General features: G+C 37.9%; 1 protein-coding gene across 3 annotated transcripts in view; it reads right to left on the bottom strand.

Annotated features, from left to right (window-relative positions):
- Window positions 1–602, bottom strand: part of pclob (piccolo presynaptic cytomatrix protein b) — a 45380-nt gene extending 44778 nt beyond the window's left edge. For all 3 annotated transcript variants that reach the window (XM_053678097.1, XM_053678099.1, XM_053678098.1), the window contains exon 1: window positions 32–602. In XM_053678097.1, coding sequence (XP_053534072.1) covers window positions 32–553 — 522 coding nt within the window. In that variant the 5' untranslated portion in view covers window positions 554–602. The remainder of the gene's footprint in view (window positions 1–31) is intronic.
- Window positions 603–19508: the final 18906 nt, after the last annotated feature.

Raw genomic sequence — 19508 nt, 5'->3', positions numbered from 1 at the left:
AGCTCACTGTAACATTTTTTGTGTACATTACCATAGGTGTAAGTTCACAAGTCTCCTTAAATTCAAGTGATGCTTCAACAGTAGGGGGCTGCATTATGTTTGGAAAGTCTACTTCAGCTTTTGTCCTGACCAATGGTTGTGCGATTTCACTTTTTAACTCAATTGTTGTGATGACAACTTCAGTAGGTGGTGTCTCTAATTCTATCTGGATTGCCGCTGCTTCCTGAGAGCTTACATGCTGTATGAGTTCTTCTGTAGTCAGTTTCTCCTCTCTTACTGTAGGTTCTGTAGGTATACATTTCAACTCATCTGTTTTGTCAGCAGCTTCAATGGGCGTTGCATCTGTAGTCTGTATAGAGGCAGGAGGAGCAACAACAGATTCCAAAGATTGTATTTTTGATGCCACTATTTGTTCTTCAGTGGTAGGTTTAAGGACAGTAGGCTGAAGAGTCTCAGTAGCCTGAACACCTTCTGATATTTTGATTGTTTGGACTTTGGGTAAATCTGCTGATTCGGTTCCAGACGTAGGAAATGGTCTAGGAATTTGTCCCATGTCTCCCAGGTTACCAGATAGGGCTCTCTGAGTCTGGCAGTGCAAGCATAGCCACTCTCCCTGTATAAATATATAATGACCATGAATTTAGCCTTATTGATAAAATCTGTATCATTCTTATTTGAAAATATTGCCTTTGTATTTACATTAGCAAATGGTACATATTGTAATGACAATGATCCATCAACTGTAGATATATATATATATATATATATATATACAGTGAGGGAAAGAAGTATTTGATCCCCTGCTGATTTTGTACGTTTGCCCACTGACAAAGAAATGATCATTCTATAATTTTAGTGGTAGATTTATTTGAACAGTGAGAGACAGAATAACAACAAAAAAATCCAGAAAAACGCATGTCAAAAATGTTATAAATTGATTTGCATTTTAATGAGGGAAATAAGTATTTGACCCCTCTGCAAAACATGACTTAGTACTTGGTGGCAAAACCCTTGTTGGCAATCACAGAGGTCAGATATTTCTTGTAGTTGGCCACCAGGTTTGTACACATCTCAGGAGGGATTTTGTCCCACTCCTCTTTGCAGATCTTCTCCAAGTCATTAAGGTTTCGAGGCTGACGTTTGGCAACTCGAACCTTCAGCTCCCTCCACAGATTTTCTATGGGATTAAGGTCTGGAGTGGCCTAGCCAGTCTCCAGGACCTTAATGTGCTTCTTCTTGAGCCACTCCTTTGTTGCCTTGGCCGTGTGTTTTGAGTCATTGTCATGCTGGAATACCCATCCATGACCCATTTTCAATGCCCTGGCTGAGGGAAGGATTTTCTCACCCAAGATTTGACGGTACATGGCCCCGTCTATCGTCCCTTTGATGCGGTGAAGTTGTCCTGTCCCCTTAGCAGAAAAACACCCCTAAAGCATAATGTTTCCACCTCCATGTTTGACGGTGGGGATGGTGTTCTTGGGGTCATAGGCAGCATTCCTCCTCCTCCAAACACGGCAAGTTGAGTTGATGCCAAAGAGCTCCATTTTCATCTCATCTGACCACAACACTTTCACCCAGTTGTCCTCTGAATCATTCAGATGTTCACTGGCAAACTTTAGATGGGTACGTATATGTGCTTTCTTGAGCAGAGGGACCTTGCGGGCGCTGCAGGATTTCAGTCCTTCACGGCGTAGTGTGTTACCAATTGTTTTCTTGGTGACTATGGTCCCAGCTGCCTTGAGATCATTGACAAGATCCTCCCGTGTAGTTCTGGGCTGATTCCTCACTGTTCTCATGATCATTGCAACTCCATGAGGTGAGATCTTGTATGGAGCCCCAGGCCGAGGGAGATTGACAGTTCTTTTGTGTTTCTTCCATTTGCGAATAATCGCACCAACTGTTGTCACTTTCTCACCAAGCTGCTTGGCAATGGTCTTGTAGCCCATTCCAGACTTGTATAGGTCAACAATCTTGTCCCTGACATCCTTAGAGAGCTCTTTGGTCTTGGCCATGGTGGAGAGTTTGGAATCTGATTGATTGATTGCTTCTGTAGACAGGTGTCTTTTATACAGGTAACAAGCTGACATTAGGAGCACTCCCTTTAAGAGTGTGCTCCTAATCTCAGCTCGTTACCTGTATAAAAGACACCTGGGAGCCAGAAATCTTTCTGACTGGGTCAAATACTTATTTCCCTCATTAAAATGCAAATCAATTTATAACATTTTTGACATGCGTTTTTCTGGATTTTCTTGTTGTTATTCTGTCTCTCACTGTTCAAATAAATCTACCATTAAAATTATAGACTGATCATTTCTTTGTCAGTGGGCAAATGTACAAAATCAGCAGGGGATCAAATACTTCTTTCCCTCACTGTATATATATATATATATATATATATATATATATATATATATATATATATATATATATATATATATATATATATATAGTCATGTTAAAAATCTAAGTACACCCCATGGAAATTTTATAGTACTTGCAAGAAAACCCTTGTGGTTTTGTTCAAGTACATGAACTTTATTAATGGGCACTGTCAAAGATGATCAAATGTTTGCTTATCCAAATATGTAAAATAAATAAATAAATAAATAATAAAAAAATTAAATTAAGCTATTTCCATGGGGTGTACTTATTTTTTCACATGACTGTATATTACATTTGTAATGTACTGTGTATATATATATATATATATATATATATATATATATAAACTATATAATGTTAGCATAGTGCTGTATCTAGATAACTGGTTAGCCTAGTTAATGTTGCTAAACTATACTGTGTGCAAATAATACCGGTGCTTTAGGGTAGGCAATATCCTGAGACATACATTATAAGTGAAAATAAAAACTAGCAGTTTTGTGATGTGTTCAAGATAGCACTGGCTGAAAAAAGCTGACTTCACACACTTCAATTGATTTCTCTCAGGTGCAATTCTCAAGTCTCAGTAACAAACAGTCTCAGTAACAAACAGGTTTAAACTTCCATTTTCTGGAGTGCAGCACATCCTCAGATCTGTTCACTGTCTGAACACTGAGCCCATTAGCTAGTTAATTATTACTGTGATTTTTGAAAGTAACAGCGTACTCAATAATTTATCCATAGTTTAATAGTGGATCAATACAATTCAATTTAGCTACAATGTATCTGATGACAGTAGAGAACAGTACAGAAGGTGAATGGGTTACATTTCTTAATAAGCTCAAAGCAGAAAACAACAAAGCCTGGTTCACAATCAATCCTGTACAAAGTATAATAATTATATTCGCTCCTTCATATCAATTAAAATTAAGTATATTGAATAACACTGCAAAACGCAGAAGAACAATTTTATTTAACGGCGACCTAGGTGCTCATCAAGCTACAGTTCACCAGACACAATTAGTCATCAAAATAACATGACCAGCGAATGCTTATCAGCCATTTTATCAGTTTGTTCCCACATCACTAATTACACAGCACCATCTTAAAGGTGCATTCACATATACAGTGACTCGCAGTGTCAAAGCAACTGGAGACCAATAATTTTAAATGAGAGCTTCCAGTGACATGAGCAACCACTGGTGACTAGATGTGGGCTTTTCCAGTGATGCGACAAATTGAGAAAAGTCTAACTTTATGCAAATTTTTAGTGACTTGGTGCGGCGACTACCAATGGGAGTGAAGACAGTAGCACCTACATGATCTGTAGCCACCCGTGCCCACTAGCAGAAGCAGTGTCATTGCGGCAGTAGTCAATTAGCTTAGCTTAACTTAGGATCTTAGCGGGTTTAAAGCAAAAAATATATACAGTGGGGGAAATAAGTATTTAATGAATCAAAATTTTTTTTCAGTAAATGTATTTCCAATGAGGTTATTCACATGACATCACTATTACCTCAAGAAAACAAGAAATATAAAGAATTCACAACATTAAAGTCCATAAATAAAGTTATGTGTAATAAAGTGGAATGACACAGGAAAACGTATTGAACACGCTAACTGAAAATTATTTAATACTTAGTGGAGAAGCCTTTGTTTGTAATGACAGCTTCCTGTATGATGAAATTAATCGACTGCAGTATTCAGGTGTGATTCTGACCCATTCTTCTAAACATATTGTCTTTAAATCTTGTTCAATTAGATTCAAGTCAGGTTATTGACTGGGCCATTCTAACGCCTTGATTTTTTTCTCTGAAACCAATTGAGAGTTTCCTTTGCTGTATGCTTTGGATTGTTGTCCTGCTGGAAGGTCTACCCACATCTCATGTTCATCATCCTGGTGGATGGCAGCAGATTCTTCTCAAGAATCACCCAGTAAAGGGCTCCATTCATCGTTCCATTAATTATATGAAGTCTGCCAGTACCATGCGATGAAAAACAGCCCCACACCATGATGCTTCCACCTACAAACTTCACTGTTGGTATAGCGTTTTAAGTGTGATGTGCAGTGCCATTTCTTCTCCAAACATAGTGTATAGTATGACAGCCAAAAAGTTCAATTCCAATTCAAGTTCAAGTTCAATTCTCTCAACTGACCAAACTACACACTCCCAGTATTTCATAAGCTTGTCCAAATGAGTTGTAGCAAACTTTAAACAAGCTTTGACATGCCTTTTCTTTAGTAATGGAGTCTTGCGGGGTGATCATGAGCAGTGGAGTGCATTGCCTATTGTTTTCTCTGTGACGATGGCACCTGCTGCCTCCAAGTGTTTCTGGAGCTCTTTCCGAGTGGTCCTTGGCTCTTGGGCTACTCTTCTGACTATTCTTCTGACTCCCTGATCAGAAATCTTGCGAAGAGCTCCTGTGTGTGGCCAATTGATGACAGAGTGATGTTGCTTACACTTGCGGATAATGGCCCCAATGGTGCTTGCTGGAAGATTCAGAAGTTTTGAAATATGTCTGTATCTGATTCCATCAATATGTTTTGCAACAATAAGGTTCCGAAGGTCTTGGGAGAGCGCTTTGCTTTTACCCATCATGAGATGTTTCTTGTGTGACACCTTGGTAACTAAAAGCCTTTTTATAGACCATCAGTTTACTAACCAGCTGATATTAATTTGTGCAGATATTGGGTATAGTTACTTACAGCTGGTTCCTTGCTTTACCTTGCCTTGGAGAACTGCTTTTTCTTAGCATGTTCAATACTTTTTTCCTTTGTCATTCCACTTTATTACACATAACTTTATTTATGGACTTTAATGTTGTAAATTCTTTATATTTCCAGATTTCTCAAGTCAATACTGATGTCTGGTGAATATTTCATGTGAATAGCCTCATTGGAAATATATTTACTGAATAAAATGTTGACGCGTTCAATATTTATTTCCCCCACTGTATTAATAAAAGAAATAATAATGAAACACTCACTTTTTATTGCAATCAAGCAAAATCCCAGTGTAGCTCCTATCTTGGGTGAAGTGTCTAGCTTGTCGCTGCTTCGGCATCCGGGAACAACCAGCACCATCCCAGACACTTCACCCAGGAAATACAGAGGCCACGGCTGAAGAGCTGTGGTCTGGCTCCTGGTCACCATCAAACATATAGTGAATGACACCCTGATGGTGACGCTCATTTACTGAGATAGGAGCTACACTGGGATTTTGCTCAATTACAACAAAAAGTGAGTGTGTTTCATTATTATTATTTAGCTTTAAACGTGCTAAGGCCATAAGCTAAGCTAAGATAATTGGCGCTTGCACTTTTGCCTCAGATAGATGTTCGCAATGGCAAACAGCACACATGGCTTCTCCTTGATCTCATAGGAAATGATGCATATATACATTCGTGAATTTTATGTAAGATTGCTCTCCCTCCAGAATGTTTCATTTTTGCAGGAAAAAAATGGTTTGTTGCAATGCAAAAGTTGGAATGCTAGTTGCACTACCCATGTTACTATGGCAACAGGTGCATAAAGCGATCTCCATAAAGACTTGGTTTGACAAAGTTGGTATGAAAATCAAATGGAGTGCACAGAGCCCTGACCTCAATCACACTAAACCATTTTGGGATGAACTGGAACTTATCCCACATGACATATCATCTTCCCCACAGCCATGTTCCAAAATCTAGTGGAAAGCCTTCCCAGAAGAGTGGAGGCTGTTCGAGCAGCAAAGGGAAGACCTAATCCATATTAATGGCCATAGTTTTGGAGTGGAATGTTTAACAAGCACATAAAGTCGTAGTCAGGTGTCTTCATACGTTTGGCCAAATAGTGTATCAGCCTAAATAGAACTGTGTACTTTCTGTGTTTAACAGTTTGTGTGAATATTGTAATCATCAAGTGTAACGGGAAAACTGATCAGGAAATCAAGGGAGCTATGTAAGCATCTCCTAATAGGGAAAGCAATCAGGATATTAATTAGTAATAAGAGGGGCATGTGTCCTCTGACACAATGTCTTCATCACTGATGCTTATAGGATTACACTGTATATACAAAGTTACTATAATGGCAGAGACTGCTTAAATTGGACACAGAAAACTGTGTAACAGTGCATTCACAGTGCAGACAAAAGTGGCCCAAAATTGATATCTTTCCTCATAAGTGATACAACATATTGAAGACATTCTCAATCCTCATTTCACTGCTTTCATAAATGGTACTAATCTGAAATACAGATCTGAATATACAGATCTGCTATGTGACAATTTGACCTTAGTCTGACAAACTCAAATAAATCCGACACAGAAAAGAAACATGCATCAACTCAGACAATAGCTAACAAATAACAATATTATTGTTACAATCAATGTTATACTTTTTTCATAAGTTATACTTATATCATGTAATTTCTGTTAAAATTTCTAAGCCACAAAATACAATTACATGAAATAACAACATTAGAGTTTTGTACACATTGAAATCTACAAAATATTTCATTATAAATTATATTTAACATAATTCTATTTTGTGGCCAATTAATGCTATAAATAAATACATGAACTACAGCCAGAAGAAACAGCTGACAGTAATTTTTCATCTCACATGATTAATTGTACTTTTAAAGCTAGAATAAATGTTATGTGTATGTAGGCCAGTTCAGAACACCTGTTCAGATTATTGCCTGATACTGCCTTCACTAAAAACAAATAATGAGAGCAAATAAAACTACACAATTACTCTTAATATTAGTCTGAATTTAACCGTTGATGAGTATTTAGCAAGTGTTATTAAGCCTATTAAATGCAATCTCTACATAATCTGAAAAAATCTACTATATACAACTATATACAGTCTATACATATACATACAGTACTGTATACTATACACACACATGCGCACATGCACACACACGCATTCACACAGACACGCGCGCACACACACACACACACACACACACACACACACACACAACAAAGCATCTCCACAACAATGAGTCAGTGCAACGTTGTCATTACTGTCTATCGTTTGACCATCTGCTGTTCACATCCTTAGTATTCAAGCTAAGTAGCATTATTATCCCAGGATGCATTATTAGTCTGTGTTCCATTTGTTTCTAGCCAGTTGGTTTGGAATAATTCCTCTTATGTTATTGGACAGGGCATAAAGGCCAATAGGCCTGCGCATAAAATGGCTAAATATTAAACAGAACATATGCTGGATTAATTCAAAACCACTGGCTGGTTATAACAATGACACAGTGTAGTTTAAAATAATAGTTTTCGATAGTTATGAGAGGATTACAGCTACATACAGGTTAGTCTATTTTCAGTAATTTCATCAGTAAATTATAAAGCTCACTAGCCAGTACTGATTGGTAGAGCAGTTGTATCTAATCCATAAATACTTTTAAAAATAATTATACAAATATTTTTCCCTGACATATATATCACATATACTGTCTCACCTTTAACACAAATTAACATAATAAATAATAACCCAGCAGTTCATGCCCCCAACTCAGAAACTAAATAATGCTGAATGAAATATATTACTTGAAAACAAAATCACTCAGCAGTTGTTTGGCAAAAAAAAAAGAAAAAAAAAAAAAAGAAAAAGAAATAATCCCCTGCATTTTTTTGTGCATACTGCTCCATTTTAAGAACTTTTGAAGACAAAGTTAATACCTAAATGAAATGCAAGTAAGAATTACTATTACATCTCATGATATATCAAAGAGAAACACTTAAGCCAAGAAAATTTCTTCTTGGTGAAGTCAGAGTGGTATTCAATTCCCACAAGGTAATAAACAGTTATAAACAGCTAAGGATCCCATTACACGGGGTGGAATGAGCTAAGGTGGCTCAATGGTAGTTTTATATTGTGGGATTGTATTGGTATAGTGTCACTTAATCTATTGACTAGGCATGTGATTTAAATATACTGTATATGATCTATCAGTGATAATGTATTTTGCCATGAGATGCATTTTACTGTTGATTTTTAGTTATAATAGTGCTAATAGTTGATGTATCTCCTAATATTCAGAGTACTGCAGTGGTGCAGACCTGAAGAAAATAAAATTGATCAGTGAAACCTTGCCAAAATGTAAATGGGACTGCAGCTCCATATAGCATAAGTGGTTATTGTGCATTGTGAACTGATCTAAGTGTAACAAACTTAATGGAGAACCAAAACAAGAAATACTTGAATATACTGTACATAACATGTCACCAACCTCTCATAAAAGTTTGGATAATTATTGCTGTTTATGACTAAGTGACTACTGGTCCTTATTTATGATCATCCATTTGTATTTTCAACCACAGCAAACAAATTAAACAAATGTGACATAATTGTATACTTGGTCATTTATTTATTAAGGAAAATTATCCAATATTACATATCTGTGAGAGGCAAAAGTATGTGAACCTCTGGGATTAGCAGTTAATTTAAAAGTGAAATTAGAGTCAGGTGTTTTCAATCAATGGGATGACAACCAGGTGTGTGAAAGCACCCTGTTTTATTTAAAGAACAGAGATCTATCAAAGTCTGATCTTAATGACACAGGTTTGTGGATGTGTAGCCTGGCAAGAACAAAGGAGATTTCTGAGGACCTCAGAAAAAGAGTTATTCATGCTTATGAGGCTAGAAATGGTTGCAAAACCATCTCTAAAGAGTTTGGACTCCACCAATCCACTGTCAGACAGATTGTTTACAAATGAAGGAAACTCAAGACCATTGTTACCCTCTCCAGGAGTGGTTGACCAACAAGAGCAAGTGGTCACTCCAAGAGCAAGATGTGTAATAGTCAGTGAGGTCACAAAGGAACCCATCGTAACTTCTAAGCAACTAAAGGCCTCTCACATTGGGGAATGTTAATCTTCATGAGTCCACCATCAGAAGAACACTGAACAACAATGGTATGCATGACAGGTTTGCAAGGAGAAAGCCACTGCTCCCCAAAAAGAACATTGCTGCCCATCTGCAGTTTGCTAAAGATAAAATGGACAAGCCAGAAGGCTACTGGAAATATCTTTTGTGGATGAATGAGTCCAAAATAGAACTTTTTGGTTTAAATGAGAAATGTGATGTTTAGAGAAAGGAAACACTGCATTCCAGCATAATAACCACATCGGTAAAACATGGTGGTGTGGGTCAGTTTGCTACATGATTTGGGCCTGTTTTGCTGCAACTGGGTCTGGATGGCTTGCCATCATTGATGGAACAATGAATTATGAATTATACCAGTGAATTCTAAAGGAAAATGTCAGGACATCCGTCCGTAAACTGAATCTCAAGAGAAAGTGGGTTATGCAGCAAGATAATGACCCTAAGCACACAAGTCATTCTACCAAAGAATGGTTAAAGAAGAATAAAGTTAACCCTTAGCAGCAATAACTGCAACCAAATGCTTCCAATAACTGGAGATCAGTCTTTCACTTACTTCTAGGACTAGGACTTACTCCTATGCTTTGGATCATTGTCCTGCTGCATAATCCAGTTGCACTTGAGTTTCAACTTATGGACTGAAGACATTTTCCTTTAGGAATTTCTGGTAGAGATCAGAATTCATGTTTCCCTCAATTATTGCAAGTTGCCTAGGCCCTGAAGCAGCAAAGTATCCCCACACCATCACACTTCCACCACCATGCTTGACCGTAGGTACGATCTTCTTTTTGTGGAATTCTGTGTTTGGTTTATGCCAGATAACGGGACCCACATCTTCTAAACTGTTCCACTTTTGAATCATCAGCCCACATAAAATTCTCCCAAAGGTTTGAATATCATCAAGGTGTGTTTTGGCAAAATTCAGTTGAGCCTTAATGTGCTTCTGGGTTAGCAGTGGTTTTCACCTCACAACTCTTCCATGTATGCCATTTTTGCCCAGTGTCTTTTTGATAGTGGAGTCATGAACAGTGACATTTATTGTTGCAAGAAAGTCCTGTAGGTCCTTTGATGCTGTCCTTGGCTCTTTATTGACTTGCTGGATGAATAGTTGCTGTGCTCTTGGAGGAATTCTGGAAGATCAGCCACTTCTGGGAAGGTTCACTAGTGCCGAGTTGTTGTTTTTTTCTATTTGGAGATAATGGCGTTCACTGTGGAGTCCCAGAGCCTTTGAAATAGCTTTGTAACCCTCCCGAGTATTTCAATCACTTTCTTCCTCATCATTTCTGGATTTTTTTTCAATTTTGCTATAGTGTGTTATGCCGTAAGACCTTTGAACCAACTTAATGCTGTTGAAAAAAATCTATTTAAGTGTTGAGTCAGGCCTGGTTGAGTCTAATCCAGCTGATCCGCATTATGAATGCAGTTTCATAAATTTGGGGAATTACTAACTACGGGGGCAGATACATTATCACACAGGCCCAGCTGGTATTGGATAACTTTTTTTTTGCATCAATACATAACATTATCGTTTAAAAACTGGATGGAAGAAGGGTGAGGGTGGAAAAAGTTCTGACATGATTTATCTTGGTTAATTATTTTTATATCACAAAAGCCTGCAATTTTAACAGATTTTATTTTATATCTATTGTATGACATTTATATGTTGATATCTGATACTGATACCTCCTTAAGTGGTCTTGCCTACATTTGTGATATCTCTTAAAAGTCTTGCATTTGTTTAAATAATGGAAAGAAAGTTGGCTATGAAAAGACATTAGCAAATTTTAAAATGGGTCTCATTCACTGTATTATAAATTACTGAATTAGAAAACTCTAAATCTGATTCTGTAAAAACGACTACTGCTATTCAACTGTTGAGAAAGACAAACACTCACAGCAGTAATTCATGTTGCTGAGATTCATTAAAATTATGGTCATTCTTTTTCCTCCTGCACTGCTAGTGCTCAAAGCTTCAGTATTCTCTGAATGACTGCGCATATGAATGCATACCAACATCTGGCTTAAATAGCCGTAAAAGAAGCATAACTTTCCGTAAAAGTGCGTTTAACACACAGTGCCTTTTCATACTGTTCTCAGACATTTCACAGCATCTTTGAGACAGATAAAGAAGCAACCTACAATGCATTAGAGCCTTTTCAACCAAACAACTAAACTGAAGTGGATTTGTACTGAATATCATTTGATTGGCAGATTGATCAACATCCATACTGTACTTTAGAGCAGAGGTTCTGCTGTTTCAGAACTATGCCTGGTCCATTATTGATTTCCTGGTAGTGGCAATTGGCAACGGATGTAGCTGGCAAATATAGTACATTTTCTTCAGCATCCACAGTAGCACTTTCGCTATAAATCATGCCTAATGGTAATAGAGAGCCTTGACCTACTAATCTGAAATAAACAGAGTTATCAGCACTGAGGATTTTAGATCTAACACATTTCCACTATTCTGACAAACAGCATAGACAAGAAGAAATGCATTCTTCTTCTTCTTTTTCCTCTTCTTCTTATTATTATGACTAATATAATTGCTTATTTTCAATTCCTTGTTTCAGAATGAGGTGCAGTTAAAGTTTGTCTTTTTCTTTGTTGGCATAATAAAATAGTTTCAATTAAATCTTATCAGGATGGTATTACTTTCAATAGGTGACATACAGTATCTCACAAAAGTGAGTACACCCCTCACATTTTTGTAAATATTTGATTACACCTTTTCATGTGACAACACTGAAGAAATGACACTTTGCTACAATGTAAAGTAGTGAGTGTACAGCTTGTGTAACAGTGTCAATTTGCTGTCCTCTCAAAATAACTCAACACACACCCATTAATGTCTAAACCACTGGTAACAAAAGTGAGTATAACCCTAAGTGAAAATGTCCAAATTGGGCCCAAAGTGTCAATATTTTGTGTGACCACCATTATTTTCCAGTACTGCCTTAACCCTCTTGGGTCTGGAGTTCACCAGAGCTTCACAGGTTGCCACTGGAGTCCTCTTCCACTCCTTCATGATGACATCACGGCGCTGGTGGATGTTAGAGACCTTGTGCTCCTCCACCTTCCGTTTGAGGAAGCCCCACAGATGCTCAATAGGGTTTAGTCCATCACCTTCATCCTCAGCTTCTTTAGCAAGGCAGTGGTCGTCTTGGAGGTGAGTTTGGGGTCGTTATCATGCTGGAATACTGCCCTGCGGCCCAGTCTCCGAAGGGAGACTGCTCTGCTTCAGTATGTCACAGTACATGTTGTCATTCATGGTTCCCTCAATGAACTGTAGCTTCCCAGTGCCGGCAGCACTCATGCAGCCCCAGACCATGACACTACCACCACCATGCTTGACTGGAGGCAAGACACACTTGTCTTTGTACTCCTCACCTGGTTGCAGCCAAACACACTTGACACCATCTGAACCAAATAAGTTTATCTTGGCCTCATCAGACCACAGGACATGGTTCCAGTAATCCATGTTCTTAGTCTGCTTGTCTTCGGCAAACTGTTTTCTTGTGCATCATCTTTAGAAGAGGCTTCCTTCTGGGACGACAGCCATGCAGACCAATTTGATGCACTGTGCGGCGTATGGTCTGAGCACTGACAGGCTGACCCCCCCACCCCTTCAACCTCTGTAGCAATGCTGGCAGCACTCGTACGTCTATTTCTCAAAGACAATCTCTGGATATGATGCTGAGCATGTGCACTCAACTTCTTTGGTCGACCATAGCGAGGCCTGTTCAGAGAGGAACTTGTCCTGTTAAACCGCTGTATGGTCTTGGCCACCATGCTGTAGCTCAGTGTCAGGGTCTTGGCAATCTTCTTATAGCCTAGGCCATCTTTATGTAGAGCAACATTTCTTTTTTTCAGATCTTCAGAGAGTACTTTGCCATGAGGTGCCATGTTGAACTTCCAGTGACCAGTATGATGGAGTGTGAGAGCAATGACACCAAATTTAACACACCTGCTCCCCATTCACACCTGAGACCTTGTAACACTAACAAGTCACATGACACCGGGAAGGGAAAATGGCTAATTGGGCCCAATTTGGAGATTTTCACTTAGGGGTGTACTCACTTTTGTTGCCAGCGGTTTAGACATTAATGGCTGTGTGCTGAGCTATTTTGAGCGGACAGCAAATTTACACTGTTATACAAGCTGTACACTCACTACATTACATTGTAGCAAAGTGTCATTTCTTCAGTGTTGTCACATTAAAAGATATAATCAAATATTTACAAAAATGTGAGGGGTATACTCACTTTTGTGAGATACTGTATGTAATAATATTTTTATGTATTATCCGTGATAATACTCTATTCCAGATGTAAACTGTATTAATTTGGGAGAGATGAGTTTTGTCTACATAGCTGGGTGATTTTCATCAGACATGGTAATATAATCATGTATGTTGTTTCATACGTATATATTAAATAATTTATGATTATGTTAATTTATTTGGCAGCATCAAACGTAAAGAACTTAAGTAAAGATCTTAAGGAACCGCTTATTCATTTATTTCTAGAAAACGAAACACTGCATGATATTGCTGCATATATGAGTATGAACTAGCCTTATACCTGGACCTGACGTGACAATAGCCCCTTTAATCAGCTTTCAATACTGCATACCTCTGACTGACTTTATTTTCTTCATGCTGTGAATGGGCTCCCAGTGTAGGTAGTATGGAGATGCAGATGAGATTATTATTATTATTATTATTATTATTATTATTATTATTATTATTGCAATTTAGGTATTCAATACCTAAATTATGGAGAGTATGGAGTATGGAGTAGTATGGAGATGGAGTATGGAGATGCAGATGAGATTATTATTATTATTATTATTATTATTATTATTATTATTATTGCAATTTAGGAAGTCGATATTAAGTAATAAGGTGGGTAACACTACCTGCAAATTTTGGAATTACACTTCATCCTCATGTACATTAAATCCTGTCCAAATAGGGCATAAACTAACCTGATCTATGGGAGTCAAAGTTGCAAAACAGGTAGTCTTGGTGCCCAAGGTTCATTATTTGGTCTTGAGCTCCAGTTACTTTCAGAGTTGCACATGTTCTCTTTGTGTCTGTGTAGGTTTTGTAGCATCTTCCAAAAAACAAGCCAGCAAATGGATTGGCTCACTTAAATTTCCTTTAAATGTGACTCTGGGTGTCTGAGTGTGATGCCATGTTATGGCATACTGACTGCCATTCAGTCCATTTTGCATTCTTTGTGGCTAGTATTCTGGTAAATGCTCTGGATCGACCATGACCCTGACCAGGATGAAGCAGATACTGATGATAAATCAATGAATGGATCACTGACACATCCATTAAATCTGTCATATTTGCCTGATGAACTCCTGTCATTGTCTGTGTGGAGTTGCCGTGCATGTTCTCCCTGTGTCCACGTGGGTTTCCTCTGGGGTTTTTGTTTTTCTCCCACCTCTCAAAAGCATGCAAGTAGGTGGATTGGCTATGCTAATTTGCCCATAGATGTGAATGTTTGTGGTGTGCGATGCACCGGCATCCCATTCAGAACATGTCCCCAACTTGTGCCCATTGTTTCTGGGATAGGCTATGGATTCATTGTGACCTTGACTAGGATAAAGCAAGTACTGAAGATCAATGAGTAAATGGATGCATGAAAACACTGCATGGGTCATGGTCTATACTTTGCCACTATCAAAAGTTGGGCTATATGTATAAGTTATGCTCATGTCTATGTTCAGTGCTCCCAACAATGTAATATGAAATACTACTTTTAAGACTTGTTTTCCCCTGCTCTTGTGCAGATAATGACATTCTGGTAATATTTGGTAGATGCAGTTTTATTTTCAGTTATATTAATCAGGCCAAGTGCTTCGATGAGTTAGCTAATGAAGAAATCTAAACAGCCATGATGAAAATAGTGAGTTCCCAGGGCAGATAATAAGGTCAACATTTTACCAGCAGTAGTTTCACATTGGATGAGCAGTGTTTGTAAACAGCATTCACATCTGAGCCCCACACAGCATGGACATAGTTTTAAAGACAACAATCCTTGCTTGTACCAAAAACAGAACAGAATATTCCTATTGGAGGTTCACCAAGTCATTAGATAGGCAAGCTTCTTGGAAAGGCCTGTGTATATTGTGTGCTTTGTAAGGCATAGGTACACTATTCTGAATATTTTTCAAACTTAATGTCTCCTTGCTAACATTTGGAAGACATAAAATTGAAACTTGGAGCAAACACTTAGGGCTGCTCTTGCCTTTCCACACTTATGCCTCAATTTAATGATCAAAATATGTACCAATTTAGTTTTAAAAGGATATGCCTGTCCTTCTGAATCACATGCAGCTTTGAAAGCTTGTAAGGTCTCTAAACTTTATGTAGATCTGTGTAACTGAACACAACCCCAAAAGTTGCCAATGATTAGTGTATTCATTAAGACCAGTTTTTGGCAGAAGATTAGAGCATTGGCTTCTTTAATGTTTGATGGTCAAAGATAAGGCTTTCCATGCAGTGAACTCTTCACACTTGCCAGAACACTTCAACAGTCTTCTACACATTTCTATGCTTATACTTTTGTAACAACTAGATACAATCACTATATATCCATCTGTTGGCTCCACCAAAATAAACTTGAATACTACTTGCAAACATTGGAAACCTTGCAGGCTGGCCTAAACATTTAAAGATTTCCCTACCTGTATCTGTTTCCTGGGTTCATAGGTTCATGTCCATGACACTAGACCAGCCAGGTTGACCTGCTCTCAATCTCCTGCATCAAGCACACTTATTATTGATGAAATAGTAGCGCACACCTCCTGCTCTTTAGAAACACTCGTCTAATTACAACTGCATAGTATACAGTGATGATCACATTACTGCACTAAGCACAAAGAAGTATAAACACACAAACATAATAAAACACTCACACACACACACACACACACGCACACATGCACACACAATAATTATAATAAGTGAAGTACATCAGTTGCTTGATATATTCTATGCTTGTATGATCGAGAATTGCCTCTTGCTAAATTCAATTTTATTATTATTTACACCACAGTGCTGTTGAATTCTCGAATTTCGTTAGTCAGAACATGTTCATATTTTTTTCTATAACAGCATGGCTTTGACAATAGTACCAGCTGTAATTCAACTGATAGTCTTATATTAATGTGCTCATACAGTAACTAATATGTTATCGCTCCTATAGTAACAATTCACAGGGACTTGTGTGGCAAATGATCTACATAATCAAAAGCAAATACTAAACAGGTGAACATACATTATTTAACAACAACAACAACAACAACAAAAAACATTATCATTGATATGATGACGTTTTCTGTAAGCAGGCATATATTTAACATTTATGGAAGGAGTCTCAGGTGCCAGTGCTTTGTAACAGTCAATACATTTTCCACCATGGTAAAGTCTTCAGGACAGAGGACTCTGAACCTTCTGTTTCTTGGTAACATGACAAGCTGATGTCATGGATGTTCCACAACATTAAATGTTACTATAAATGGTTAAAAATGCACAATTTGTTGTTCATTAATATATTTTAAAAATACAGCATTGCTGTGGTATAAGAGGAATAAAACATGACAGGGCATGAATCATAATCAAATTCAGTGTGGTAACAGTAACTCTGCTTCACATCAGACTACATCACTCCACCCTGTTGTTGTTTTCTTATAAGAGTGCCCTGAAGCACTTTATTCCTGTCAGGTCGACTGCTTCATTGAACTCAACTTCCCAGAAGACACCGTGGCATACAAATATGGCCGCTATGGACTACAATCTCCAGCACAACACTCCACTATCATGTTTATCATCTCCTGAGTTTTGATTACACACACACACACACACACACACACACCTGTTTCCAGTTACACTCACACCCTATATAAACAGACCTTGGACATTCCATCCGGTTGAAGTAATGTAGTGTATTCTCAGTAGTGCATACTTGGATCTTACCAAGACTTTGTTCTCAAATCCCTAAACATTTGTTTTTTTGACTCCGTTTGCTTCCTGGTTTTTGTATTCTGTTCTAATGTTATGTTCTGTTCGGTTTGCCAATTGCCTGATTCTTTGTCTGATGTTTGATTTTGAACTTTACTCATGTTTTGGAACTGGCCTTTGTCATTAACTGCTTCTGCATTTGCATCCTTATCACCCCCCTTTTGTGACAATTTCTTACTTATAAGACATAAACTGTGTCACTGTAATTAATATGAAGTTTAGTATAACGTTTAATATAATTAAAAGAATGCAAATATATATATATATATATATATATATATATATATATATATATATATATATATATATATATATATATATATATATATATATATATATATGCCATGTGTTAGATTGCATATAACTAATAGGATTAAGTATTGCAGACAATGTTTGAATTACAGAGGGTATCCAAATATATTTATAATCTCTTGAGACTGATGACAGCTCTCTCCAACCCACATGAGGATGCTAAGTGGGATAGATTAAATCAGCTGCTATTTTTGGCCAGGAGTGTGTTGGATAATGGGAGTACAGCAGATCACATTTGTATCATAGCAGCAAACATTTGCCTTTGAAATAGCGCCTCCAGACATATGTGTAGCAGTCATATGTGGCAGCACGTCGTCATTGAAAGGTTCAGTGCTTCACCATAAGTGTGGCATGATTTGACTCATAAACTGGATCAGAGTGGACGTAGGTTAAGAAAAGATTTTAGATTTGTTTGGGTGGGTTGAGGCTGATTTATGGATCATGAGCAAAATGATTCATAAACGTGAGGTCAATTTAGCTTTTAAAACTAACAAAAGACTAGAATTTTAATACTTGTTCCAGTTGTCAAACCATGCAAGAAATTTAAGATTATTGTAAAGGACAATGCATATTAAAATAATAAAAAATTATAAAATAAAATTTAGGGGCACACTGATAGGGTTGATATGTAATAAAAAAAAAAAAAGACTTTTAAAGTTTTAAATGTAAAAGTTTAATTGAATAATAAGACATAAAAAGATGTGTATATTTGGAGGGTGTGTGTGTGTGTATATATATATATATATATATATATATATATATATATATATATATATATATCCCTGAAGGGCTCACTATTTCATTTTGTTGAGTATTATGATAATAAAGTTCACTTTGATGCAAACATTATTTTTTGTCATGCACAATAAACCGGGTTGGTAAAAAGATGAGTTAGCTTGTGTGTGTTTTTGACATTGTAGTGTCGAAAGGGTGTGACAAGGTTTCAGAATACTTACATCCTATAGTTTACACCCACCCACACACACAAGGGTGTGACAATTTTAAACTGTGAACAATGGAAATGTCTCAAAAATATGTTTATAGACAGGTTATGACTACTGAAATACTAAACAAATTTTGTCAGTTGTGCTGAAAACACTCGGACATAGCACCCCTAGTTGTTTTATAAACCAGCTTGCACGCACCCTGACAGACACACAAACAAGCCAAGATGGTCTCTGCAAACTTTCACTAGAACTTGTGGGAGCAGAGCGATAAGGGGAAAGGCATACAGACCTGACCTCGTCCACGTGTGTACCATGGCATCCAGCCTCAATGGTGTGGGAGGAGTAAGGGCAAATCATAGTGGGCAGTGTGTTGACTCCTCGGAAGTAAACACATCCATTTCCGCTTGGTCAAACCTCTGCCATACGGACCCCACCACTTGTGGATGGAGTCTCCAATCCCCGGGCCTCAGCCCCTGCCTTGACCAGTCTGCCCCCACATTCTGGTTGCCCGGAATGCACATTGAACTCACTGACAAAAACTTTCCCTCTGCCAAGAGAAGAATTAGTTGCACCTGCCTGAACAAGGGGCACGAACATAACCCTCTCTGGTGGTTGATATATGAGACCACTGCTGTGTTGTTTGTAACAACTAACACACAGTGGCCTCTCAATTGAGGAAGAAATAATTTCAGAGCTAGGTATCTGGCCCACATTTCTGGCCGATTTATATACCACTCTAGATGAGGGCTGCTCCAGAGACTTTGAGCTGGATGATCATGTACGACCGCGAGGGAGCCCATGAGGGAGGCATCTGTCATTAGCGGCCTGCGATACGGAGATGCCACTACAGCGTGACCCAATGCTAGAAACTGGGGACATCTCCAAATTCAAAGAGCACATAGGCATTGCCACGTGACACTGATTACTCTTAGGGGGTTTGTC

Source organism: Ictalurus punctatus, chromosome 4 (genome assembly GCF_001660625.3).
Source record: "Ictalurus punctatus breed USDA103 chromosome 4, Coco_2.0, whole genome shotgun sequence".
Taxonomy (NCBI): Eukaryota; Metazoa; Chordata; class Actinopteri; order Siluriformes; family Ictaluridae; genus Ictalurus; species Ictalurus punctatus.
Note: the sequence above shows the minus strand (reverse complement) of the source record. Positions and strands in the feature narration are given on the sequence as shown.